This window comes from Cygnus olor, chromosome 8 (genome assembly GCF_009769625.2).
Source record: "Cygnus olor isolate bCygOlo1 chromosome 8, bCygOlo1.pri.v2, whole genome shotgun sequence".
Taxonomy (NCBI): Eukaryota; Metazoa; Chordata; class Aves; order Anseriformes; family Anatidae; genus Cygnus; species Cygnus olor.
This window is the reverse complement of record NC_049176.1, coordinates 23,428,255-23,455,584: the sequence shown is the minus strand read 5'-3', so window position 1 is coordinate 23,455,584 and position 27,330 is coordinate 23,428,255. Positions and strand designations below refer to the sequence as shown.

At 47.7% G+C, this 27,330-nt stretch overlaps 2 protein-coding genes across 6 annotated transcripts; one reads left to right on the top strand and one right to left on the bottom strand.

Moving 5' to 3' along the window:
- Positions 1-28: 28 nt before the first annotated feature.
- Positions 29-9,649, top strand: LRRC41 (leucine rich repeat containing 41). Of its 5 annotated transcripts, none has more exons than XM_040565266.1 (10): positions 29-197; positions 289-375; positions 978-1,048; positions 1,848-3,000; positions 4,396-4,641; positions 5,534-5,698; positions 6,273-6,371; positions 6,826-6,948; positions 7,872-7,947; positions 8,665-9,649. In XM_040565266.1, exons 1-10 carry the CDS (start codon positions 29-31, stop codon positions 8,897-8,899), a joined length of 2,424 nt encoding a protein of 807 aa, XP_040421200.1. In that variant the 3' UTR covers positions 8,900-9,649. The 5 variants fall into 5 exon arrangements, with proteins under 5 accessions (XP_040421200.1, XP_040421201.1, XP_040421203.1 ...); XM_040565269.1 differs by having other exon boundaries at positions 33-197; positions 978-1,065; XM_040565267.1 differs by lacking the exon at positions 5,534-5,698.
- On the bottom strand, positions 7,513-27,330 carry RAD54L (RAD54 like). The gene is made up of 18 exons (XM_040565271.1): positions 27,220-27,330; positions 27,024-27,104; positions 26,457-26,576; positions 25,707-25,767; positions 23,790-23,925; positions 22,979-23,048; positions 20,828-21,116; positions 20,189-20,313; positions 17,841-17,991; positions 16,506-16,632; positions 15,332-15,406; positions 14,768-14,898; positions 14,551-14,661; positions 14,291-14,414; positions 13,894-13,972; positions 13,608-13,787; positions 11,747-11,910; positions 7,513-10,544 (listed from the first exon to the last, which is right to left on the bottom strand). Exons 1-18 carry the CDS (start codon positions 27,220-27,222, stop codon positions 10,343-10,345), a joined length of 2,229 nt encoding a protein of 742 aa, XP_040421205.1. The 5' UTR covers positions 27,223-27,330; the 3' UTR covers positions 7,513-10,342.

Below are 27,330 nucleotides of genomic sequence, written 5' to 3'. Positions count from 1 at the left end.
CCCCCAACCTCGCCTTGACCTCCCCAAAATGGCCGCCCGCTGCCTCCCCTCCCAAAATGGCGGCGTCGCGGCCCGCCCCCGCCCCAAGATGGCGGCGCGGCGCGGGGCGATGGAGGCGGAGGGGCCGAGCAGCCTCCTGGCGCTGAGCGCCGCGGCCGTGAGCCGCAGCATGGCGGCCCTGGAGCCCGACGTCTGGGGTAAGGCGCGGGGAGGCGGCGGCACAGGCGCGGGGCGGAGGGCCGGGGTCCGGTCCTCCAGCTGCCGCCGTCTCCTTCTCGCTCTCCGCAGCGCTGCCCGGGCACCTCCTGAGGGGGCTCCTGCCGCTGCTCTCCGTCTTCCGTCTGGAGAGAGCCGAGGCCGCCGCGCGGAGAGCAGGTGTGGCCGGCGGGGACGGGGGGCGGCCGGGGACACCCCCAGAACTGACCCGGTGGGGAGAGGGTTCCTCACCCCGGCTCGGAGGGATGGACCCCAAATGGCAGGGACCCCCCTCACAGGACCCTAAATGGCAGGGACACCCTTCACGGGACCCCAGAGTGTAGGGATCCCCCCCCCTCCACTGACCCCAAACTGTAGAGATTCCCCTCACAGACCCCAAACTCTAGGGACCCCCCCCCACACACACACTGACCCCAGACTGTAGGGACTCCCCTCACAGGACCCCAAAGCTGTAGGGATTCCCCTCACAGACCCCAAGCTGTAGGGACACCTTCACACTGCCCAACCAGACAGGGATACCCCTATCAGGAAGCATGATCCCAAGCTGGAGGAGTACCCCCCAACTTTTAAATCCCACTAAGTCTTTACCTCATCACATTCTACCTAAGGAACACAAAACACCTTCCTTGTCCTTGTCCGAACCCCCCTTCCCCTCTGCTTCCCCCTCACACGAGCACCAAGGGGGCCGAGCTCTGCAACAGGACTTGTAGCTGGGAAGAAGGGGTGACAGCGCTTGTTTCTGTTTGTGTTTTTTTTTTCAGGGCTCTCCACGCAGCCTGTCTGGCGCAAGCTGTGGGATGACGTGATGAAAACCAGGCCCCCCAACTCGGAGGTGAGGAAACGCCGCTGGTGAGAGAAACGGCACGGTGCTGATGTCCCGATTCTGCTGTCCGCTGAAGGGTTTCGCTCTGGAGCGTGCCGCTGCGCCTGGTCGTTGCTGGCGTTTATGTATAAGTGTCTGTAGAGCTCGGGACCGAGGCATGGCCCTGGTATAAAAATCATTTGGGGAAACAGAGTTCAGAATGGGACACGTAGTGTATGCAGTCTTGATTTCACACCAGTGAGTGTGCTGAAAAAATAAACTCTGTCTTTTCAGATGCAATTCTTAGGGAAACAGAAGATAAAAACCAGTATGTTCTGTCACGCTTACACCTACGCTTGCAAAAATGTGCTGATGTATTAGAAGGTGCTGGAAAACCCTGACAGAAGAGAGTGAGTTTGAAAGAATTGTTTTGCATACGAAAACTAAAGATCCATCAATTCAGTATTGCAAAAGAATAGTCAACAACCAGCTTATGTGTAGCCTATAAATAGAGACTTGGGAAGAAAATTCCCAAGTTTTGGTTTCAAACCACTTAAGTACATTTAAATTAAGCCAGAAAAAGAATGAAAAGATAGCAACAAGAGCAATTCAGTTTTTGAACAATTAACACAGAAAAAAGGATGCTGAAAGCTAGGAAGGCCGTCTCAGTTGTGCTAGCAGTAGTGTTGTTGGACACTGCATTTACCAGTGTAACAGTCAGCAATAATTTGATTTAAACAGAACGAGAGAGATTGTGGCTGACTTTTTGTTAACATGGCGCTGTTGAGGATATTTTATCCTGGTTGACTCTAAGGTAATTTCATTGCAGAATATAACCTGCTGGAGGAAGAAGTTCCTTGAAACATTCTTCTCAAACGTCCTTCATGGTGTCTTGGATGTTTCCTCTGACTGGCGTCTCAACGACCATCATTTTTCACCGCTGCTCCACAGTTCACCACACGTTACGCAGCTTACTCTGTGCAACATGCTGCAGGGCGCCGTGGAGCTCACTGCTGAGCACAACCAAAAAGTGCTCGAGAACCTGGCCAGCTCCCTGCGGATCCTGAAGTTCCAGCACCTCCTCTCCTCAGACCAGTCCATCAGGCGTTCGCTGGTTTTGCTTCTTCACCGGCTGATTCACCACGGCTCGGTCAGCCAGGTGTCCATGTATTCCTGGCCTGTTCCTGATACGGTTCTTCTCGTTCTCATTTTGAGCATGAGTGCTGGGTTTTGGCGGTCAGGAAATGCTCTTGCGTATCACAGCAGCCCATGTGGCCTTTGCAGAGAGGAGGGAAATACCCAAAGCCAAGAGTCAACACGAGAGCAACCAGAGAGGGAGTGGAGCGATGGGGAGAACCTGAAGGGATCCTGCAGGGCTCTGAAGGAGGCTGATATGCAGGTGGAGGTGAACGGATGGGGGGCTGGCCCTGGCCAGAACTCTGGCCTCTCCGGACTGAGCTTTCCTCTGCAAAACCAAGCATATGAGGAGGCAAGCAGCAAGGTGTCCTGTGACCATACCAGCATTCAAGGAGAGTCTTCTCCCCCTTGCTGCTCAGAACAGCTGTCCTGTCGCCCGGTTCTTCGAAAGTCACGCAGACGGCTGAAATCTGCAGTAGGGAAGAAACGCCGCTGTCTCAGACGCAGCAGAGGACTCTGTGCTGACCCGGATGACCTGTATGATTTTGTTTTTACTGTTGCTAGAGAAGACAATTCAGTACTGTTTGACAAAAACAGCATCACAGAGGGAGAAAACACTGGTAATTGGACTAGTTCCTCCACTGGATCTCCATGCTCTGGTAATGCTGGCTGTAAGAAAAGAGGAGGATCTGCTGGGATCTTTTCTCTGAAAGCTGCTCACCGCTTCCGAAGTGTGTCCACGCTTGAATTGTTCTCCATTCCTTTGACTGGGGACACGTGTCGGACTCTGAGTAAACTGCTAAGCTCCTGGGTGTCTTTAGAAAACCTGGTTCTGTCTTACAACGGTTAGTGGTGTGAACAGGATGCTTCCTTCCAGCTGCGGTCTAATGGTCTGACTTACTGCTCAGGTTTACCCTGATCTTACTTTTACTGGAATGGGCAGTATTGGTTCCTGATCCTGAGAACAGCATTGGTAGAGAAGTTTAATGAGAGGGAGGACTTGCTTGAGGGCAAGAGGAAAACCAAGAATAAGAGAGGAACCTTTATTTGTCAAAGGAAATGGTGCTGAGATGAAAACATGGAACTGCAAAAACCTAGCATGTCAGGGGTGGAGAAAGGAGAGATGCGATGTAAGCCCAGTAGGATCACAAGGGCAGATGGGGTGGCCAGGAAACAGAAGATGAACCGAAGTCTGGTCACATACCAGCTCCACCTTCCTGGTGGGGAAGTGAGGCAGGCCATGAGCCTGCCAGTTTTTCGAGGCTGGTGGATTCCCGTGTTCAAAGGAATCTGTGCTAAGCAGGTTTTCACGTGAGCGCAAACCCTTCGTGGCAAGATAGGTGACAGGATGGGAATAATGGAAGATGGCAATGTGCAGTGAGTGAAGGATAGGAAGCTCTGAAGGTATCAAACTGGGGAGAACAGAGCTGTGATGGTTTTATGTGTCCGCTGGTCGGGACAGGAACCTGTCTTTTACTGGGTTTACATCTACAAGCGTTGCTCTGTGTAAAAGACCAGAGCCAACTGCTTAAAAGCCAAATGCTAACTGCACAATCCTGTAGCCTAGAAGTTATTTGGGTCCATTCCTGCAACATAGATTTTTCTCTTTACTTATGACTTAGTAAAAAACTCCTCGATTAATTTTTACCAGCAGGAGGCAAAGTTAAGTTTTGGCCTTGCATCCTCCTGCCTTCCTGTCTGCCTGGGAGAGACAGCGCAGCAAGAAACGGGATGTCTTGCAGCGAGGTGGGACATAAACAGTGACCAACTCCAGGCAAAACACATTCCTTTTTACTCTGACCAGAGCCTGAGACCTGAATAGCCCTGGGTTAGTGCATTAGGCAGTTGTAAAGGATTTCATCTGCAGTGCCAGGTCCCAGGAGAACTGGAAGTCTGCATGCTGCTGTGTTCCAGCAAACAGCTGTACAAAGCCAGCAAGAGAGAACTGGGCCCTTCTGTCCCAGAACAGCACGTGGCCTTGAGCTGAAAGACCATCCAGAGAGGGTGAAGGAAGGAACTCCATCTCCTGTCTATATATGCAGTCAGTGCTGTAACTTAACGTGTGCATAGAGCATACACAGGAGGAACCTTCTCTGGCAGTTTGAGTTTAGCCTTTGGCTCCAGTTGCCTGGCTGGACAAGCTAAGCTGAAAGCTCTGCTGTTGGTGTAGCTCCAGCTGAGCGTGCGTGGTGCCTCTGCACGGGCACATCTAACTCCTCTCTGTACAAATGCTGTTCCAGGCCTGGGTGCGAACATCTTCTGCATCCTCTCGGGGCTCCGGGCCCTCTCCCAACACCCGGACTGCCACCTCCACGTGGTGCGCGTGAGCGACGTCTTCTCCCACATGCCCTGCATGGAGCTTGTTCGCTGCATCCTGAGCGCCTTTCCCCAGCTCCACACGCTCTCGGTCAGCTTCGACCTCAAAAACCAGCTGGAGGGGAATAGGCCAGAGGGGAATCCAAGCTGCAGTGATGCAGAAATCCCAGGTAGGAAACAGATTCTGAGCAATGCACAGGATGTGGCAGGCAGATAGGAGTTGTCTTGGCACACAAGAATTGAACTCTGCATTGTCGCAGTGGCATGTAATTAAGTGATTACAGCCTCACCTTCCTGATTCAGGTGGTGGTGTGCACTCAGTCATTTCCAGTCTGTGATGCTCTTTGTGGAGCCTGAGTTTTGGACGAAGCACCTTAATGCCATATGCCAGCCTGCCACAACGTCAGCTTTGCACAAGACCAGACCCAACCTGCCTAGCGGTGGCCATCCACGCAGCCCACAGGGAGCATATCCCACCAGATCTTTAAATTGTTCAGGAGCTTCTGCTTTGCCCATTCCACTGACTGTGAGGGTCCAAGCCTTAGACTTTTAAGAAGAGGGAAAGTTTCTCTTGATGATCACAGTACCAGAGGAGATGGCAGAGTGCTGTGCAAGCTTCTGAGTTACAGCCTGGGAGCTGTAGCAGGGTGTTCTCAGCTCACAGGTCTCTCATCACCATTACTGGCTCTTGAACAAACAGGGGATTAGTAACTAATGCCCGAGTCAGTACGGAGTGGGGTCAGCGAAGGATTGTGGTCTGGGAAGACACTGACAGGTTTGTGCATAAAGGGTGACCTTTTCTCAAGGACTGTCTCACTGCCAGAACACAGCAGGAATGGGTGGCTCTGCGGTCTTGTAGGACTCTTGAAATAAGGGATTTACACTACCATAGGCCTGAGTTGCCATACGGTGCTGTGGGGCCAGGCGCTTGGCATAAGCACTTCCTACCAACCTAAATGAGACACGTCAGGCACACGGATTGGTTGCTCCAGGACCTAGCTACGTTGAAGACAGGTATTCCAGACCAAGCTCTTTCATTGTTGTTTGTTTTTCTTGCCTTAGAGAGCTGCCTGGAGCAGCTGGAGATCCGATTCCCCAGGGAACCTCTGCACACCATGTTCCTGCTGCCAGTGCTTAAGGCATCAAAGTCCCTCCAGCAGTTGTCCCTTGACAGCGCCGCACTGCCCTCTTCCCAGGAGCTCGGGCTCCTTTTGCAGGCACTTAAAGGTACTCTGCTAACCTGCAGGTAGCATAACTGTGACATGGAGTAGCTTCTTGCTGTGATCTTCCATCCTAGGAGTGACTGCTTGCTTTTTAGTTGGCTCAGACTCTGCCAGAGCCTTACGCAGCTACCTCTTGCTGGCAATTCTGCTGGGTGAAGCTTCGGTCTGGAAGCAGTTCCGCTGTGTTTGTGGGACTCTGCTCACAAACTGCTAGTGCACGTCTGGCAACAGTCCTGAGGTGCTCAGGTACCTGAACTTCCTGTATCTAAACTCTGGGCTTTTGCCATGTCCATGTCTTGCCAGTCTTTTTAGCATGGAACCAGTTCAAGTGGGTGTTTTGCTTCAGTGTGAACATCCTTGGAGTCACTTGAGAAAAGAAAATGGGTGTCAGCCATCCCATTTCCTGTACTGAGCTTGTAAATGATCTGCACAACAGGATGGTTTCTTTTTAATTATCCGCAATCCAGCACAGTTTATCTACTGTCGAGTAGTTTGTGGGTGTTAGCTGGTAGTTGGGTCAGGTTCTTTTTATCCTAAGGCCATACAGTACTTTACCTGAGAACTTGTTTTGCTTTCAGAGTGCAATCCAAGCTTGAAGAAGCTGAGCTTTCATGATGTGAACCTGGCTGACCACCAGAAAGAAGTTCTGCTTTTGCTTCAGGATCCCATCTTGCAAGGTACAGCAAACTCCTGGGCGTTGGTGCCACAGCTGGCTGTTTTGGCTGGCTGGCTGATGTTTAAGAGATGATCTTCATAAGGGTTAGCCAAATGTCAGTGTCCCAGGGGCAGAGCTGTAGATGCTGGCAGAGTGGGAATGTGTTGGTTTCTATGTGCCAGCAGGGCAGAGAGGATCAGCTGCAAAGTTAGCCTGTGCTGCAAAGAGGTCTTAGCTATAAAAAAAGGTTTTTAACCTGCAGGAGACATCAGCCTTTAACTGGGTCAGCTGGCAAAGCCACCTCCCTGGTGCAATGACTGCTGTCTTCACGTGACAGAACAGCAGTGATGTCATGTGTGGTCTGCTGCCAGGGAAGCTGTGTTCTTTCAGATAGAACTATATGCAGGATGTAATTAAGGAATAATGAAGCACACAGGGAGTTACTAACATGTACTGTCAATCCATTTCTTCCGTAGAAATCACATTCTCTTTCTGCCGGCTGTTTGAAAGCTGCACTACTGAGTTTCTGACGGAAATAATCAATACAGTGAAGAGAAATTCATCTTTGAAGAGCCTCAGACTGCCTGGGAATCGCCTTGGTGTGTATTGTGGATGTTGGTCTTGACCTTGGACCAGCTCTCCTGGAGGTAGCTTCAGGGGTGGAGTTAGGACCATTGCTAGCTGGTGACCTCAATGCCAAACTTAACATATGCGTGGGCAGAGTCAGTTTAGTCACTGTTCGCTCATAAAATGAGGGGGCTGAGTTAATTTTTTCTAGAGGCAGAATTTCAGTTGCATTCAGCAATGCACCAGGAGTCTTGGTGCTACATGGGCATTACCGTTGCTTTTCTCTGTAGCTAAAGCAAGTATCAGCAGGAGTTCAGATTCAACTGAACACTGATCTGCTTCAGCCTCTGACAGGAACGGATACAGCAGCAGATGCACTACTTTTCATCCAGAGGCCCAGATTCTACCCAAGTTTGGGCATTTTGGGCCTTAAAAGCTTTAAAACTCTTGTTAGGCACTGGAGGGGTAGGAACTAGTAAAGGAAGGGGTTGTTTTAAAGTAGAACCAAACTTACAGAAGTAATTGCCTTTATGGATTACAGACCTACTAGAAATGTCTGAGAAATGAATTTCAAGTCCATCCAGAATATTGTTTTCTGATCTTTTAATGAAATAAAACAGGAAAGCTTGGGAGCACCTGTAATGCACTTAATTGCCAAGGTTTGTGTTTAAGCCTCTGATTTTGTCCATTTCAAAACAAAGCTGAATTTTAACTTGCAAAACAAAAACCAGGATTTTTTTCTAGTAAAACAAACTGTCCCATCAGCAAACATTTCTACCCCCTCAAATACTGTTTGGGGGTTGAACTCACTTCAGGGACAAACTGAAGATGAGTCCTTTGTGCTGTGAATGCATGTTCAAAGCCACCTTTCTGCACTAATCCCACCCCCACAACCCTTTAAATATTTAAGATAGTTCCCACTTTGCATCTAACAGTTGCATTTCTCCCCTCTTAGGGAATCACAGGCTGGTTGCCCTGGCAGACATTTTCTCTGAAGATTCCTCCTCTTCTCTTTGCCAGCTGGATGTCAGGTATTCTGCTTATTCAGTATTCTGTACTTATTGTTTCAGGAAGTCCAAGAGCTGGGCTCGGAACAGCAGGAAAAGCCCGAGCAGGGTTTTGTTCCTTCCTTAAGGGAAGGTGTGCACAAGAAAAGCTTAGAGAATGCTGCATTGTGGCTAGAGAATGGGTACTTAAAACCTCAGGGACCTCCAGTGCCTCTGAGGCCAGGCCATACTCCCGGAGGGGTTGCACTGCACATTTATAAATGAATCGGGCTCCACCTTCAAAGTAGCTTTCATTTTCTGCTCCCCTGGGAGACTGCTGCAGCCCCTCCTTGCTCTGAAGGTTAGAACTAATGTATCTACATACACTTATTCACAGGCATCAGCATGAACAGCTCTGTTTCCACCACCCCAACACAGGGAGTGAGCGCTGTCATTGCCCCTCTCAGATCCTATGAATGCCTCTGCATTCCTTTCATCATCTTTGTTTTCAACCTGAAGTGCCGTTCTTTTTTTTTTTAAGCCTGAAGGGCCCTAAACAGAGGCAGTAACCTGCACTACTGTTTATTTTATTATTTTATTAAGGGATCATTCCTACTTTATATTGTAGAAGGAAGCTGTATTTTACATTGAAACATCCTCACATCCTTGCATGGGTAATTACTAGAAGGAGCAAGTAATGTAAACTGCTCAAATTATAGCCTAGACTCTTAATGACATTTTTGTCTTCCTTTTCCTGGAAAGCTCAAACTGCATTAAACCTGATGGGCTCCTGGAATTCACCAAGAAGCTAGAAGGCCACATCCAGCAGAGAGGGGGACAGATTCAATTCACCCACCTCCGCCTCTTTCAAAATTGGCTGGACCAGGATGCTGAGACAGCTCAAGAAGCACTTCGGCGTCTCAAAGCATTGTGCAGCGTGGTCAATGACTCGTGGGACTCTTCCCAGGCCTTTGCTGACTACATCAGTGTCATGTGATGGACACAGGAGGAGAAGACAGATCAGCTTGAACTTGATCAGTTCTGTTCATGGCCAGTAAGATTTATCTCACCGCAGGTAGGGTTTTCTTTCCATGGTTCAACCAGGGTGCAGTTGTCTTATCGCTTTTCTGTTCCTTTGAAGAAGAGCTGCCACAGTGAAGTGATATAGGTGGCCATTTGTGTCAACAGCTGTAGTTCCAGTTTGTCTGTCATCTCCAGTTGTAGACTTTAAGTGGGATAGATACATCAGCTAAGCTTCTGTGACATGCTGCAGATCTCTGGACGAGCAGTTATTTATTTCACTGGAGTTTTTGTACAAATTTCATGTTGGTTCAGCCAATATCATTAATAAATATCTCAGTCCTTCAAAACACTCAGAAGCTATCTGGACATGGACCCTGACAACTCGATCTAAGTTACCCTGCTTTTGAGCATGGCAGTTGGACAGAATGACAGAGGTCCCTTCCAACCTCAGCCACTCTGTGATTCCTGAAATAAGAACTCCTCCCTCCACTTAAAATGAGTAATAAAAAAGCTAAATAAAGCTCCCACATTTGAGCTTTTGTTTGGAAAGTTTTACTTCGTAAGAAAATGAAACAGCAGGCTGCTTTGTATATAATTATTTGCAATTGTTTATCAAGGTGTCTGGGAAAAGAATTCTTGCCTCTACCCCCATATCTGTACTCATTTTTCAGAAGTTTTGAATAGTTTGTTTTGTAACATTTTTATAATAAAATAGAATTAAGACCCATCATGTACCATGTGTGTGAATTTTATTACTGGATAGTAATAAATTAAAACACTCTGCTAGACTTAGACTTAGGGATCCCACCCATAATAAAGCAAGTGGTTTTAGAAATGGACTGACCTTAATTGAGCTTGATTTTCTACTGCCTGCATGTTCTCTCAGGCAAGATGCTCAGCATAAAAGCCAAGTGTTTTTACAGCCCCTTTTGTTCCTGAGTAATCACCAAGGTTCACATTTCATGGCAGAAATGGATCCTGCGTGTCTTTCCCTCTGCAGCTTTAAGTAACAGCTATCAGTGGAAAAAACATGACTGCACATGGAGTGCTCTAAAACTGCAGGCTTAACATAAACCAGAAAGCAGGACTTCGCTGAGCAGAGGGTGTATACCACCAGCATGAGAACCAGCACTGAATCTGTGATCAAGTGCCCAAGGTCCAGTTATTCCCAGTGTGCTGTTTCTCAGGCATAAAATACAGCAGCAGAGAAAAAGCCCTGAACTCATTGCTGTTGCAGCAGACACTGAGCAGTGCTAAGGGCCTTCCAGCCTCTCGGAAAGCATGCTGTTCTGCTAACCTACAGCCACACAACAAACCAGCACGTACTGCTATCCACTGCCCCTTTCCTTGAAAGGGATTAAAGTGGGGCGGACTGCCACAGCAGCCTGCCCTTGCCCCCACAGGGGACAGTAACCTGTTAGGGAATCCCTCGCTGCTCCTCATGGGAGTGGTGATGAAAGGTGAACGTGACAGCAGCATCCCACGCAGCCTTCAGCACAGAGTCCTGCAGCCCCCGCTTGTCAGCGCAGTGGTTCCACTGGGAGAGGTCAGAGGTACAGTCAGACCCTTCAGGAGGGGGCCGGACCTGGTGGCCATTCACACAGCGACGACACTTGATCCTGGAACAGAGTCAGCGCGAGGTCAGTGCAAGGTTCTTCTGTTTTTTTGGCTTATGGGTTGTTTAAAAACGCTGCCCAGTAACATCTGGATTGCCTCTGTCATCTGCAACACTGCAACTGGATTGTCAGGCAGCATGAATTACTGCTGTGTTTCATTTAGACTCACAACCACCCTCTGGCACGCGTGAAAGAGATGGAAAAATTTTGGAAAACCTGCGGTTCTGTTTCTAACAGTGCTTCCCCCTGCATTTAGCTGTGTAGAAATGAGCCAGCAGGGCCCAGAGTAAGTTTGAGATGAGTTTCCCTTGAAACGTGAGGAATGTTGTTTAGAGCCAACCTCAAATGAACACCCCCACTACTAACACATCTTTAGCATTGTGTCGAGCATTGTGTCAAGCTTTCGGAGCTCAGGAGAGCACGCCCTGCTCCAGACTGCTCTGTCCCGGCTCCTGCCACAGCCACTGGGTTGTGCTCAGGCCGGCTAGGAGACGTCAGGTTGAGCAGCTGCACAAGGAGACAAGGAACAGCAGCAGTCCTGCCAGCAAGGCCAGTTGCTGCACAGACAAGACGCTTATACAGAGCTAAGCTTCGAGTCAGCTTAAAACTAATCCTCTTCACTTCTTGCTTGAATTAAGTCTTATTAACCTTCCCAGTGAAGCACTTTCCTGCACTCTGTTGTCTTTCTGGTGGCTACACCACCACAGGTCTTGGGGGCTGGGGGAACAGAAGGAAGGGCAGACAATGGAGCATAGGATTTATGAGTGCTCAGAGCAGCACTTGGGTTGGCCTCCTGAGCTCTTAGCAGATGGAAAGCTCTGGCAGCGGAAGTAGCTCAGCATCTTGGCATTTGGAAATCAGGCAAACCACAAAGAGAAGGAAGGGCAAGGAAGGACCAAACTGGAGTCCACCAACTTGGAACAGTTCTGATCAATTCCTCTTTCTCAGTATTTCACAGCCTCCAAACAAAGGCAGCTAACAAGATAGGTTGCTCACTCATCCAGCCAGTGCGGCTTTTCTAACATAAAAGTAGGAAGGCAGCAAGGAATTGCTAATCTCCAGGTGGTTAACAGCTTCAGAAACAGGCACTTGAGGCCCTCCCTTTTTGAGCTTCCTCCTGCTGCCTGTGGGACCACTGAACCAGCAGACCAAACTGAGGAGTTTTTGGTGACCCCATCCGTTCCGTTACTATCCAGTATACTCACTTGTCATGGGTGTCACTGGTGGTGGTCTCATTCAACGTGAACAGCTCCTTGAGCTCCCCGAGTGAGAAGTGCCTTTCCACATCCTGCTCCTCATCCACCACGCAGCTGCTGAGTGCCTTCTTGTGGGTCTGGCGCTGGAATATCTTCTCCTCTATGGTCCCTGTCTACAGAAGAGAAGGGCAGAGTTGAAGCACAGTCGGGATGCTAGGGTAGAGCACTGCATTGGGGAAGTGTCACAGAGCAAAAGGCAATCAGGACATAAGCTGTCAGGACCATTGAGTGCCTTGCCAGAGCAGTACAGATGTGAGGCACGTGTTATCAGCTGTACTCTGACCAAGTCCCATGTGGTTACTGATCTAACCCAACTCTGCTTCTCTTGTCCTTCTCTGTGGCCACAGGAGTGGATCCCACTGGGATACGGATGAGGAAGAGGTAGAACTGCCACTTGTGTCTGGAGCTCACACACTGCACCGGGTTATGTTGATGGGAAGAAAGGAAAAGTGCCTCCTGACAGACCTGCCAACATACAAAACTTGCAGAGCACAAGCCTTCAAAGTCATGAAACCACAATCCTGGTGATAGCCCAGACCACTGAGGTCAAGGCAAAAAAGTTTGCTCCCCAGTTCCTGCCCAGCCTAAAATTCCTGCAAGCAGTTTTCCTTTCCAGCACTTGCCCTTGTTAACACTTCATCACTAACACCCTTGCCAGAGGAGGCTCAGTAGTGCGGGAGTTAACAACAGCACTGTTTGGTAGAATCAGTTGGTAAACTACAAGACAAGACATGGGAGAGCCATAAAATCACTAGCATTGCTTGACATCGCCTGCTTTGACTGGAGCACTCTCACGGTCAGACGCTCCAGGGGCCAGACGACGAAAACCAAAAAGCAACAAGAGCTAGCCCTGGGTCAGAAGAGCATCAGCAGTGTTTGCTGATTCACCCACGCACAGATCAATCCCACGTTCTGTCTGGAGGGAGATGACTACTTCTAAAACAGATGTGCATAGAAGTCAGTATGTTACATTTTTAAAGCAAAAAACGAGAGGAAAAACATCTGTTTTGCAATTAAATGTAATACAGAGGTGTGGAGGGGTTAAGTCAGATTTGCAGACAAGTTTGGTAATTCTAAAAGCAAAGGAGCTGCCTGCTTCCAGGTGCAACCAGGTCAGAGAAAAAGTGGAACAGCATAAGGAAGAAAAGGGCAAAGAACATCTATTTTGTCAAAGTAAAATAACTATTCATCAAGGAACACAAGTTTACAAAAAAGGTCATCCTGAACAAGATGAAGCGAAGGTGAACTGAGAGGTGAAGGTGAACAAGGGCATAGAAGACATTTCTGAAGAGTAATCACTACTGATACTCCCACACAGACTGTTACGGTAGTGGCATGGAAATGTTAGTCATCGTCATGCTTCTGCTTACAAAGCAGTTACCCCATGTAGTAACTGGTAGCCCCGTTACAAAAGCTGCTGTAGTTCTGTGAATGTAGTCACTTTTTATTAAGTACATATATCCCCAGCTACAACAGGCTGCAGCCAGCTTGGTAAACAGCAACTTCAGCAGATACCCCATGAAATTAAAGTTGTCAGATGCCTTAATGACTTCAAAAAAGCATTTATCTGGAAAGCCTCAAGTGTTTCTATTTCTCAGAAGTCAGTCATCATTAGAAATCAAGGCCTGCGGTAACGACCTTTCAGCTTAAGCGTTCATTGTTTTCCCCAGCTATTTATCTTAAGGGTAAGAAGCAACCAAGTTCTGGTCTGACACAAAAGGGTTCTCTCCCTTCTGGTTCCAATCACACCAGCTGCAGTCTGGGCTGGCACCGAGAACCCCACGGGGAGGAGGCGAGAAAATTAACTCACTGAAAGCAGTCGATAGATGTAGCATGTCTTCTTCTGGCCATCCCGCCACACACGAGCCATGGCCTGTTCATCGTTAGCTGGATTCCAGTCTGGGTCAAACATAACCAGCCTGTTAGCCCCGATCAAATTCAAACCGCAGCCACCTGCTTTGCTGCTTAGCATGAAGATAAACTCAGGGCTCTGGGGAGAAAGGGAGGCTTGGATTAAACGACAGGGGCAGCTACATTTTACTCACAGCTCTAAGAACTGGCAGGAGATCTGCCCACATCTGGCAGGTTCTACTTACTGAGGGGCTGTTAAATCGCTCCACGACCTTCGCTCTCTTTTTAATGGACATGGTACCATCCAGCCGGACGTATAAATACCTAGAATATACAATGTTTACTACCATCTGACTGCTGTGACCTTTAGAGCATCCTACTTAGAAGACAAAAATCTTCCCCAAACCGCCTTGTAACAAGGGCCTAGGCTTTAGAAGCTTTTGCATCAAGCCAGAGCTTTTCTGTTGAGTGACCCCAGTAGCCAGAGCACAAGCCACGTTAGTTCCAATTCAGGAACATCTGAGGTACATGACAGGTCAAAAGTTCCTGCTGACAGAAGCTTTAAAAATAGGCAGTTTCTTTTACAGTGTAGGCTGCAAGTACAATCTTGCAGGATTAGACGAATGAAGCCCAAAGACAAACCTTCTGTTCCTGCAGAGCTTTTCAAATAGGTCCAGTGTCTGAGTGTAGTTAGACACTAAAACCACCTTGTCATTACTGGTGCTTTTTGTAACAGCAAGGATGTAGTCCAAAACCAGCATCTTTCCTGGATAAAAAAGAAGAAAGCAAGCTAGAAAAGAAGTTCCCAAATTCCTGACCTTGGAGGGTCACTTAATAGGACACTACGCTCCTCATGGTTGCCTGTTAAGTCAGCACATTTGTACCATTGAGCTCCACAGTACCTGAAAGCTGGGGCTCCACAGATTTGGTGCTGTAGCCAGCAGGGAACAAATCCAAGGCTCCCATAAATCCTTCTTCTTCTTCCACACACTTATCATAAATAAGGGCAGGGTCTAGAGGACAAACAGAGCTCAGAGTCTGTGGAATGCACAACAGAGACCCAAAAAAACACCAGTGTAAAAAAAAAAAAAAGCCCAGTACACCAGTGGAAGAACTCACGATTGCAGAGTTTCTTCAGGGAAGTGATAGAAGAGAGAGATGACACGTTGATCTTGCCCTCCTTCAGCTCCTCCACTGGCTTGGCTTGCTTCAGGAAGTTCTTGTAAAGCTCAGCCTGCAGAGGTGTCAGCCTGAAACAGAATAAGAGCCCTGCAGTCGCCCTGCCCCCAAACCAACACCCCTCCTCCTCCTCATCCATCTACACAGTGGCTTCATTTTAGCTCTAGCACCCATTTTTCAGCTACAGCCCAGACAGCCTAGAACTGCCTCCAATACTGGTGGTGGATTGCTGATCTCTCTGCCCAGAGCTGAGAAAGAAGCTCACAGATACTCAGCATAGCCCAGGACTCTGCTCCACACAGCTGCCCAAAGCATGCCAGTCACCTGGCAAAACCCCCAGCTGTGGGTTGTCTATCCCTGCTTCAGCAGGGAAAGCAACATATTGCAATCTTGTTCCTAAAGGGAAGCAGTCACCACAAGCATAGAAGTCACGGCTTTTTGCAGCTTTTTAGTTCTTTCTGTTGCTCCCCCACTCTCCCAGGCAGGGCATAAGCTTTCCAGTACCTGCAGCAGACCACCTGCTCTATCTTCACTGGCAGGTATTTGGAGAGAATGTCCGAAGTCCTTCGGATTAAACACCTGCAAAGACGAAAACAACGATCAGATGCTTGAATAACAACAAAACCCTGTTCTATCAGTATCCTTCCTCGTGAGCTCAACACAAAGCTTTGACATCTTATCTCTAAAAGTCTGTGACAATCCAACACATGGCAGAAGCTGGACACCCACCACCCACTAAGCGGCTTCGTTAGCCCATGCTACAGAAGCCAGGACAGCCCACTACCTCTGTGAGGCTCCCAGCCCTTGTTCATGAGATTTGGAGGGATCAGGCATAATCACACCTAACAAAGCCCAGTCCCTTAGCAGAGAAGTTCAGCTCTTCCTCAAACTACCAACAGCATTATCAACTTGCATGACAGCAAACCAGTGGCGTGGACAGCAAACAGGGAAAGGATTTAACCACCACACACAACGGACAGAGCCCAAAGCAGTCAGCTCCTCTGGTAACTCAGCAGCCATCCTCAGCCAAGGTGGGTTCATTGTCTGGCCCACGACGTGAGCTCACAGCATATCCTTTAGGGCTCTGGAAATGCCCCATGAATAGTTCTACCATACTTCAGAAAAGATGGGATGGATTAGAAAAAGTGCTGAACTGAATAACCAGAATTAAAAAAACTGCAGAAACCCAGTTCTGCCAGGAAATATCAAAAATATGATGTTACAAAATCCACAGAAGCAAAGACAGCAGGGATGTATCACAGCTCTGAAATCTGTCAAAGGTTGTTAAAGAAAAGAATAATCTGGTCTCCAAACCCATAATCAGTAGGATGAAAAGTCACAGGCTTAAACTGCACTTAGGAAGATTTAGGTTACACATTAAGAGCATTTCCTAACTGCAAAGACAGTGATGCCCTGGAAAAAATGTCCTGAGCAATTTGTGAGGTCTCTAGTGCTGAGTGGAAATTAAGTTATGGGATGCTTTAGGTCCAACACCCTCTGCCTTGGTACAGCAAGATGGATTAGAAGCCTTCTCCAGGGCATTCCAGCCTATGATTCCACGTATCTTTGGATCACATATCTTTTGAATTTGTTACAGCTACAACTTTAATTTGGGAACATATTCATGCACCGAGGGTTTTTGCAAAAGCTCTGCAAAGAGAAGAGGGATGAAGTTCACCTGTTCACAATGCTGATCAGCTCCTTAAGCCTCTCTTCTCCTTTTTGTCGCTCAGCATCACTCGCATCTGCATCTCTGCCTTTCAAGATGGGTAATTCAAAATGTCTTTTAAATTCCTGTGCAGTCCCTGCACAAACAGAGATGGAAAGGTGACAACTCCTACCAAATAACCTTTGATCAGTACCCCCACAGCCCCAGTTATCATACCATAAGCACGTGGCCCAGCAGATAAAACAAACTCTTGCCCCATCAGCGCAATTTGGTTTTTGTTCTGTCCAGGAAAGATTCAAACAAGGCAGGCAAATCTGTACAACAGCAGATTATTTTCTATTGTAACAACACTGCACTGCCAAAGCTAATGCAAGTTTAGTTAAACCCAGGTCCCATCAGGCACATACTGATTTGCTCACATTCCAACTACAGTTTTACTCCCAGAGTTTGTCCTTGCAAACAACAGTGCAGACATTACGTGTCTGTTCCAAAATTATTTGTAATCAGTTCCTTGTTACTGCTCACAGGCTGAAAGAGGGAAAGTGACCACTGCACACATATAGCTCTGATAGCACTACTTAGAGTGTTAACCTCATCTCAGAGAGAAAGTGCAAGTACAGGGAGACTAGTTTTGCCCAAAGCACAAGTCAAGGGGCAAAAAAAGTATAAAAAAATAAAAAAAATGAAGCACGTGGAAATAACATGTGCCACAACATACACCGTATCACCATGCTCCAGCCAATTCAAACTCCGACGCCAGATGGGTACAGCGACAGCGGAAGGAAGCTGTCTTCCAGGCCACCTCTGTACTTGATGCAAAGAGCATGTCACGTCAAACCCTGCTCTGGACAGAGCCTCTCCCACAAAGGCATCGTTCCCGGCCTAGATTGCTATTTTGCTATAGCCTTTGAGTGTTGTGGGCAGTATCGTTACAAGCTGGCTCTTCCAGCTCAGCAACTCCTGCAGTATCTCCAAACACTTATTATCACAGAAACTCCTAGCCTAAGTGGACACTTTGGCTGACCAGCATAGCTACATAAGATCAGCCATGTAGTACTCAGGGTCACATATCATCTTACCTTAATAATTAATAATCCCTCTAAAACTGTCTGATTCAAATACTTTAAACTGAAACAGAGCTCTAATCGTGACATAATCTTGCCTCTAGACAAGAGGATCTTGACCTAGACTTTTCTAGACTCAAACTGAAGGAGAATTAAGTCTCCAATCTGCATGTGACCTTTCCTCTCACCATTGTCTTGCTTGCTGCTCGCACCAGTAATCAGGGCAGGCCTTGCCAGCAACTTCCCCCTTCCTCATGTCTCACACATTTTTATTTCTTACCTAGGATGCCAGAATTGACAAAATGCACCAGGCTGAAATATTCAAGCAAGTCATTCTGAATGGGGGTGCCTGAGATGAGGACTCGCCGAGGCGTATTTAAGCTGTTGAGAGCCTGGTATGTTTGGTTTTCAGAGTTCTTCAGTCTATGGCCCTTAGAAAAAGAGAACAGAAATGCAACTGATAAATCTAGTGGTCGTGATGGGAAGCAGCTTGGAGACCCTTATCAGGACTGACATGTCATGTTTGTCACAATCTACCTCACAGCTTTTCCCATTCCTGGTAGCAGATGAAGTGTTTTACATGTATTCAGCTGTTGTGACACACATCTTTTAGAAGCAAGAACCTGTCGGGAAATCTGAAGTCACTGTGATGAAACAGGGCATTTCCATTACAGTATTCCCAGACTAGTGACGTCTGAGTCACCCCCAGGCAAGAGAGCCTGCCATGCCAACGCTGACAATCGTGAGCTCCGAGAACTGTTTCCCAATCAAAGCCAAGAACGCCTTCAGTTACTAACATCAGGCACTGAACTCTTGGCCTTGCATCGTCCAAGGTCAAGATCATCAAGTCATTCACACCATCTATACTCAGAACTGCCAGGCCTTTGCACACTAATAAAAGAGGTTCTACATCAACAGGCAGTAATCCAAATACAGGCCCATTTCCTGATCTAAAAAGGGGATGAGGTGGAAAACAAATTGCTCTACATCAGTGTTTCACAGCATGTGTTCCATAGCCACTTATGGCCTGGAAGAACTGGGAGGAGAAATGAAAAATGACTTTCAGGAAAAAGAAAAGAAAGGCTTAAGAAAGAAAACACATCCACAAATACATGAGCAAATTAAAAAAAAAAAAAAACAACAACACAGGAGTGGAACAAATCAAAGCAAGAGAAGAACATTTGAAGTCTGCTTCATTTTCCACAAACTGTTACATTGACACTGTATGTACACACCTGGGACTACTGAGGCCTCTGATTCCCAAAGGATGACAAACAAAGCCCCCTAAAGTGCTGCAAAACCCTACGAGACAGCTAGGAAAAGCAGTTCTATTAGCACCTGAGTGTTTTGATGTAGGACAAAGCCTAGGTGGAGAGATGCTTATTACAGGAGCCAGATTACTTCAGAGACAAGTATTTATTGGGAACACAGGGAAGATGCAGAGCCAAGGACCTGAATTCCCAGCAACCCAGCTGCTGGCCTGCCCCAGGGGCACGGAGAGGTGGAGGCAGTTACAGAGTCTGTGCCTAAAAGGCAGATGCAAGCTATCTTAGTCCTGAGGACACTCTTTACATTTGCCTCAGCAGTTTCAGCACATACAGAAGCAAACCACCGGGTGGCACCACTTTTTAACAAATCTCTAACAGGCCACAGAGAGAAGACAGAGCTGGCTGAGGGCCCCTGCTTTATCATTTCAGGGAGGCGGAGGGCATTTGCTTTTCTTCAGAATTTCTTTGCCCCTCACTAACTGTAGGCATAAATACGTAATGATAGAGGAAAAAAACAACTCAATTTCAGCCATGTGAAAATGCAGCTTAAAAGCTCAAGCCTGGCAAAGCTAGAGCCAGCAGCCAGCAAGCAGGGAGTCAAGTGAGGTCTGCTTGTTCTTGAACAAGCAGCACCTGAGGTACCCTCCCAGCCCAGATCTCCTCCCTCTGCTGCAAGCAGTAGGCTCCACAGATGAGAAGAGAGTCCTGCCATGGGGGAATCCTTCAAACTCCTTAACAAACACAGAAACAAATCTTCTGAGCTTGTGACTCCGAAGAGCAGGCCACTCCCCTACTTCCTCTGTGCCAAGGGAACAGATACCTTGGGAAACGGGACTGCTGGTTAACTGGCTCTCCTGAGGTCCTGACCCTAAGTCCGTTGTCCCCTGGAGAATCACAACAGCACCTTATTACCCTGTCCTCAGCAGGATTCAGGCCTGGACAAAGAGCCTTAGAATATGGAGATTTGGAACATTACAGCTAGAGCAGCAAAGCAGCCTAGCAGTCAGGGAGTAGGGAAAAGGATGAATAAAGCCTGGGTTCAACAACTGACTTGATGCACTGCCCTTAGCTTCTAACAAAAAGGGACCATGACAGGTACCTTCCTCCACATCACGACTGGAGACCGCCAGACAATGGGCTGAGAGCAGCCAATACAACACACAAATGCATGCTGAAATCATTTAAGGCTTGGAGAGACCTCAGGAGTCTCCAGCCCAGCCTCTTGCTCAAAACAGAGCCAAGTTAAAAATTAGTGGATAGAACATAGAGGCTCAATGACCTCCCACCTTTTAAGGAGCAGGATTTGTCCCGATCTCGAGAAAACATCAGGGATGTATTCCCCTTAGAAATTCCCCCATACCTCGTCACATATGACCAGCCCAACACTGCCCTTCTGTAGTGCCTCAGCGTGAAGTCGGAAGGTCTCATAGGAGATGATCAGGATGGGTGAAGGCACTCGCACACCACGCTGGTTCATAAAGCCAACTGTGGATGGAAAGGGGGAAAAGGAGAAAGAAGGATGAAAAGAGTAATAGTAGAAGGGTCCAAACTTTGCAGTCAAAATCAATCCTTTTGCACTAAAAAACTAGGAAAACCTTTCCATTTTTTTCGATGCTGTTGGACCTTAACAAAGATCTGGTTCCTCTGCAGGCACCCTTTCCACCCACATATAGCAATGATACTTTCCCCGTAACTGCTCCCATTTCCAACCCCTTCCCACACCTCTGCCCAGTCCTGTCCTAGCTTCTGTCTGGAGCAAAGACAACACACAGGGACTGCCCTGTCTTAATCATACGACTGGACCTGGGTTATTCCAAAAGAGCAAGCATTATCAAACAGGCAGTGACCCAACCTAAACATGTTAGAAGGAAATTTTCATCAGTTTCCAGAGCTCTAATGACAGCTCACAGATGCTCACATCAGCTGCTGTATAGGCTTCTTCCAACACAAGATTTTGACCTAAGTCAACCAACCGCACCATTCACAAACATTTCTGTACCTAGTTTACGGTCAATCTCTTCTTTGGAGCCTCCGTCAATGGCCAGTGGCTGGATCCTTCCCCCCAGCCATTTCTCTACTTCATTGTACCAGTTTCTCACCAGGCTGGAGGGAGACACCACCATGGCTTTCTCAATTTCAGGCTTGCAGTCTGGACTTTGCCGGAGAAGCGTCCACATGAGAGTGATGCACTGCAGGGTTTTGCCCAGCCCCATCTCGTCTGCCATGATACAGCCATGACTCCCGGGGATCCGCCGGCTCGTCACGCACTCCCAGAGGAATTTCACTCCCTGACAAGAAATTGTTCTGTTAGAGCAGGATGGGGACATCCACAGAATGACAACTTCATTACAGCTTTACTACTGCATTGCACAGGACTGATATTACAACAAACAACATATCTGTGTAGCGCGTCCCAGGGGATGTGCAGCATTCTAATGAGACAGAGGAAAATCACCCAAGACACAGCTAAAATTCAGCCCCACCTGGTTTGAGAAAACATTACTGGTGCTGACAATTCGTAACATGTACACAATTTCACTATGTTTTAACTCTACAGTTATAACTAGCTCCCTGACTTGAATTCCCCAACATTTCTACCCTTGGCCAGGCTAGTTAGGCCCAGGCAATCAGCTAACCTGCTTCAATCAATGCAAATACATGTTAAGCATCTTAAAAACACCCAGTGGAGTGCCCAGTCTTGTTTCGACTCCTTGATTAACTCTCAGAATACCCTCAGCAGCCCTCATGCCTTCTGCCTAGAAGCACAGAACCACTATGACTCACCTGGAGACTCAAAGTCCAAAGCAAATTTAGCTTCAGAGAAGGAACAGAGCTGAGGTTATAGCTCATGTCACGTGGTGGAAGAGCTCAGCCCGTTTGTTAGGCTTTGATACATCACCAGGACAGATAAAAGGGGAAGAAAAAAAGACTCTGCAAAGTGTTCTATCATGTGATGATAGAGAGTCAAAGAAAACCTGGGGCATTGTCCTGGCAATGAGCAAGCTCCCTGCGCTGTCAGCCGAGCAGGGAGTAACAGAAGACTTGAACACACCTCGACAAATTCAGGCCTGTACGTTCCACTGTACAGGACCAGAAGATAGACCACTTGCACTTCCAAGTCATTTCCTTTCTTTCTTAGGCTCTTAAAAGCATGTTAATGAAGTTTATTAAATAATTGTTCAACTGGTTCAAATGCACTACAGACCAAAAAAATGGAAAAAAATTGGCAGGGGAACCAGTTCGGTAACCTCCCAGCAACCAGGCAAATTACATGACAAGGAGCAAAGCTGCACCACAGCTGCACCACAGGCTGGGAGCATCAGCTGAAAAAGCAGCACAGGAATCTCAGCAGGCAACGACTGATCAGTCGGATTAGAACAGAGACTGCTTTTTGAGCAGCTGTCAAAAAACAGACAATGTGCTCAGGACACCAACATAACTATCCTTACCTGACAAAAGTGCCAGCAGGCAGGATCTTACCCAAAACAGAGTGCCTCCAGCTATATAGCCAAAGGCCAGCATTACGATGGGTCATGGGTTCAGCACCAACCCTGAGATAAAAGAACAAACCAGGAGCTGCCTACAGCGCTCTCAGAGCCATCTGAAGATCTGCCATGCAGGGAGACAACAGGCTTGACCTGCTTAGCCTGAATATCAGCAATAACAGCTTCCACCAGTGCTGCCTCTAGGCTTAAATGATATTATACCGCATCTGTGATGAATCTCAAACTCTGCAGATATCTACACCAGGTATTTGGGGATTAGTACCCACTGCTTCAATATTGTGATGTTCCACATTTTATGACATAATGTTTTTAAGTGCTCTCCACCTGTAAATTCCAAGTCTCCCTAGGTCACTGATGGTTCACAACCACAAAGGGCACACAGGACTGTTGTAACACTCCCAGCACACCCTCTTGCTTAATGCAGGACAGAATATTTACACCATACAGGCCTCTAAGATGATGGTTAAAACAAACATTTCACTTTGTTTTTGCAACAGACCAGAGTCTGTTGTCCCAGGCTGCTAGTTTGTGAGGGCTGTGCAGACCTCACAGTTGGTGAGCAACAATTACAGCAGAGGGACTACAGCTTTCTGAAATGCACCAAGTCCTCCAGCCATACCCTCATGTCCTGGTTGAAGACTTACTTCTCTCTGATGAGGCCGTAAAACACGGCTGAGGACAGGGTCCACCACAACATGGACAGGTACTTTGTCTCTGCAGGAGAGTCAAGAAAGATGACAGTATGATTAATGCACTCGGCACAGCATTTGTTTAGGTTTTGTTTTTTTCTTTAAATCTCAATGCTGTTCTGAGGACTCCTCAGTGGCATAAAGGAAGCAACTACCAATAAAAGTGAAAAAAGGATGAATTCAGTTCTGAGAACAGTTACACAGGCCTGATCTACAATCTAAAGTGTCGGTGCCCTAAAGGGCAGAACATTATTCATTATTTTCCTTGCCTCTATAAGAACACTGTAATTGCATTACTGGAGAGACCAAATCAAGGAACATCCCCTTCTATCTATGATTATCTAGCTGACAGCCCTTTTAAAGTTACAATGGCACAGAAGGAACTATGTCAGAATAAAAACCATTAGGCATCCTAACATTTGACTGTCAGTCATCTCCCTTTTGCTGTCCCTATACACTGACGTTTCCTGAGCCATAAGATTTTCTAAACAGCTTCTACGCGTGTGCATCCTCATTCCCTGCAACAAGTTTTAATTTTTGATGAGTGGGAGATCAAACAGGCTGTGGAAGAAGGCAAACAATCTGGCATGGGCATATGCCTTCCTTTGACTATTGCCATACCTGAAGCAACTCAGAGGCAGAATACTTGGAACCCAGCTTTCCTCGATGTCCAGACCCCAGCTCAGACAAAAACAGGAAGAAAGCACACAAACCTACATGTACAAGGAGGTCAGAGCTGAAGCATTTGCACCAGGTGATGACTCACTTGTCTATTTTCAGCTGTTCGTGGGCACTCAGCAGTGGGGGCTCATACAGAACCAGAGCTCCTTCCTCAAAAGGGTCATGGAGAGGACTCCTCAGCCCGGCCCGTTTGATACCCAGCGCCCGCAAGCCCGTTGGCCCTGAAAGCAAACAAAGGCACAAGTCAAGGAACAACTTCCAGAAGAAAGCAGAGCCTTGCAGAAGCATCTGATTAAATTTAGAAATGGTGAATTAATTGGGTGCAGTGCTGAAGTGGAGAAGACAACTGTTGCAGACAGCAAATCTACGGAGGGCACTTGTTTGGCAGCACTCTGCCAGCACACAGTGGGTAGTTCTGCCACAGGGAAGAAGAAGCAGAGGCAAAGATGGAGCAGTGGCACTGCCCATGCTGGGTGCACCAAAGTGGGAGCAGCTGGTGCAGCAGACGCCAGCTATGCTGGCACACAATAGGACAAGCTAACTTGCAAGGTGACTGATGTTGTCACACCAGATCGGAGCCACAAACAGGCACAATGCTTCCCTTCGGGCACCACAGACGCTCCTAGTACTCAAAGGTGGCTGTTTCACTTTTTTGAAAGACAAGCAGGATTCAAGGATATAAGCTTCAGCAGCTCAAAAAATACATTTCCATGTACATTGTATGTACTGGGACAGAGCCTCTTTTTGGATCATCTAATCCAGGCTCAGCAAGAGCTTTATCTTTTGCACAATGTCAAGAAGAAACCTCTAGACATTAATAAGTTCTACAGTGTTATAGTTAGAACCATACTGCCGTTACATAGTCTAGGGTATTATTTTTCTCTTTGCTGAGCAATAGCAGATGTTTGGCATTGCAGCAAATCTCTCAGAAAACTAAAAAATAAAATAAAAAAATAGGAGGAGTCCATTTTCCTAGTGTTATATTTTGATTGTACAGTTTTGGAATTGAGATTAACATAGAAAGAACACAGACAAATCACTTCTCCTGTCAAAATTCAGCTCAAAGACATCTGAGTCCTGGGAGACAACTATGCTCCCAGGATTGATTTTGCTTGGGAAAGAATCAAGTGGGGTCAATTCCCCTACTGCTTGCAAAATCAGAGTGTATCACAGGTCGAGACAACGATGCCTCCACATCAAGAAAGAGTAAAGGAAAGAATCTCACCTCCCAGTTAAGAGAGGAAGGTAATGGTCACAGAAATCAGCTTTTACAGTTATAGGTCCACTTCAGGCTCCTGATAATTCTGCTTTTCCTATAAGCTAAAAACTACGTCAAACAAACTCTTCCAGGGCCGCTCATTTAATATGCAGCCTGGCTGAACATGCCTACAGACATATTTAAAAACTAATGTTTGAGTGAAACTGACTGACCCATCTTTCAATTTTTCAGCTGGATAGTGAAGGGAAAGAAGGGGTCAAGAAACGCCCCATTTGTTTCTGAGATCTTCCGTTCCCTGATTCAAAACCAGCTGAGGCTTTGAAGTTCAAAACTACCCTTGCTTTGAAGATCACCTTGAGACTCAGCATACCAAGCAAAGTTGAAAGAACTGTCTTTTTCACCCTGGCCTTCTGTCTGTTTGTACCATCAGGGTATTATTTAGGTGATAAATTTCCATGGCTTAGAATTCATCTTGCTTTTGTATTTGTGATGTGGTGTACAACCTTCTGGCACTACATCAAATACATAACCATAAGAATACAAAATCCAGTTCTGAAATGCAGGATTATCCAAACTAAACACAAGTAAGAAATACAAAGACTTTGCTAATACTGGTGTATTTTTCTTTTGGAGTTAAATCAGAATTTCTGGAACACATACATCATTCCAAAAGAAAAAAAACACCCACACAATAATCCCCACAGATATATTTGACAGGCCAGAGCATTACCTGTTTTACTGGAGGCAGAGAACACAGACGATCCTTAAACCTCCTCATCTTACCTTTATAATTTGGGATGGGGATTCTGAAGGGTTTGGATAAAATGCTGCGGATAAAAGCCTCCTAAGAATTCAGAAAGAAAACATGCTTCAGAAGTTTGAAATCAGAGATCGGTCAAGACAGCAAGCCCAAAACGTGTTTTGAGAACTCAGTTTTGCCAAGTGTTGAGAGTCCCTCTATTCAATCTTTTCAAGCTCCAACCCCAACTATTTTCAAAAATATCCAAAAGGAAGAAAGTAACAGAACAACACAACTTCTCCACCAGCACCTCCACTTTTCAAAGCTATTTTCCTTGAGGTTTTCCAACACAAGAAACTGACTTTCATGACTCCATCCTCTTAAATCCACTGGCATTACTCACTTCTTTAAATCCTCCCTAACCTCAGTAATTCGGTCAGGCAATTCACTCCAGCAAAGGGGCTGAGTTGCACGAGTGGAAGCCTAGAGAGCACAGAGCAAATAGACAGTACCTGTGACATGTGTGTGGAAAGCCAGACACATATCTCAGCACAGTCCTTTACCCAGGCCCTACAGAACTCTTATTCAGGCTTTCCACTGTAGAAAGTACCCCCACCACATCTCCTTCAGCATGACATGACTGGAACAAGCAAAGGTCCCTCCTAAAAACCACGCAGGACTTCTGTAACAGCACTGAGTGTTATGTATAACCTGAGATTATATGGATCTATGGAACCACCCAGGCTCTCCATACACAACCCAGCCGCCGTGGGCCGGCGGAAACACCCACTCACATGCTGACTGCTATCCAGGCAGCGGGGCCCGTTGGTCAGCTGAGCCAGGGGCTTACGGAAGGGCGACCTGTAGCATTCCCCACTCTCTGTCTCGCTGCCAGCCTTCCGTCTCTTCTGAGTCTGAAAAACAAAATCAAAACAAAACTCACGGCCGTCTGGCGAGGCCGGCAGACAGATGTGTCGCTGTCACGCTCGGTAAGCACCCAACCACGCAGACATCCCACAGCTGAGCACCTGAGCAGAGCTCCTCATCATCACCCACCTCAGCTGCCAACGGACAGCACCAGGGTCACTAAACCCTACAGCCAAGCTGCACGAAGGCTGCAACCTCCTCCTCATCATGAAAAGAGCCCCCAGACCCCACAAAAGGCCCCCCCCCGGACCCCACAAAAGCAGGCTTGTCCATACCAAGACCCACCCCGCAGCCCCCCAAGGCTCCCCCACGAGCAGCAGGCTTCCCCCCGACTGAAATCCGCCCCAAATCCGCCCGGTTCCGCCACCTTCCCCTCACACAGCGGGGGAAGGAGATCCCTGGGACGGGGGGGGGTGTTGACGCCCCTCGCTCACCGCCGGCGGGGCCGGGTGCCAGTCTTCCTCCCCGCAGCCCGCCTTCCTCTTGGCCAGCTGGCTGGGGGCCAGGCTCCTGCGCTGCAAGAGAGGGGCAGGGGGATGCAGACGGGGGGATGCGGGCAGGGGGCGAAGCGTGAGGGAGGCACCAGGGCTGGGGGGGCCGCGCTCCCCCCTCACCCCCCCCCCAACTCACCATCGCCTCACGGAGGGAGGGGGGGGGGAGGGGGGGGGGGGGGCGCGGAGCGTTGGGCGCGCGCCGTCCCTGAGGCGGGAAAAGCGCGGGCGCGCTGTGGCACCGCCCCCT

Excerpts from the sequence above, each read along its gene's own strand:
- LRRC41 (XM_040565266.1), top strand. The coding sequence starts at position 29 with ATGGCCGCCCGCTGCCTCCCCTCCCAAAATGGCGGCGTCGCGGCCCGC. Across the intron at positions 3,001-4,395 it reads CCTGGTTCTGTCTTACAACG|GCCTGGGTGCGAACATCTTC; the intron begins GTTAGTGGTGTG and ends ATGCTGTTCCAG. Across the intron at positions 6,372-6,825 it reads TCAGGATCCCATCTTGCAAG|AAATCACATTCTCTTTCTGC; the intron begins GTACAGCAAACT and ends TTTCTTCCGTAG.
- RAD54L (XM_040565271.1), bottom strand. Across the intron at positions 25,768-26,456 it reads GCCTGGATAGCAGTCAGCAT|GAGGCTTTTATCCGCAGCAT; the intron begins GTGAGTGGGTGT and ends CTGAATTCTTAG. Across the intron at positions 20,314-20,827 it reads AGAGATTGACCGTAAACTAG|TTGGCTTTATGAACCAGCGT; the intron begins GTACAGAAATGT and ends TTCCATCCACAG.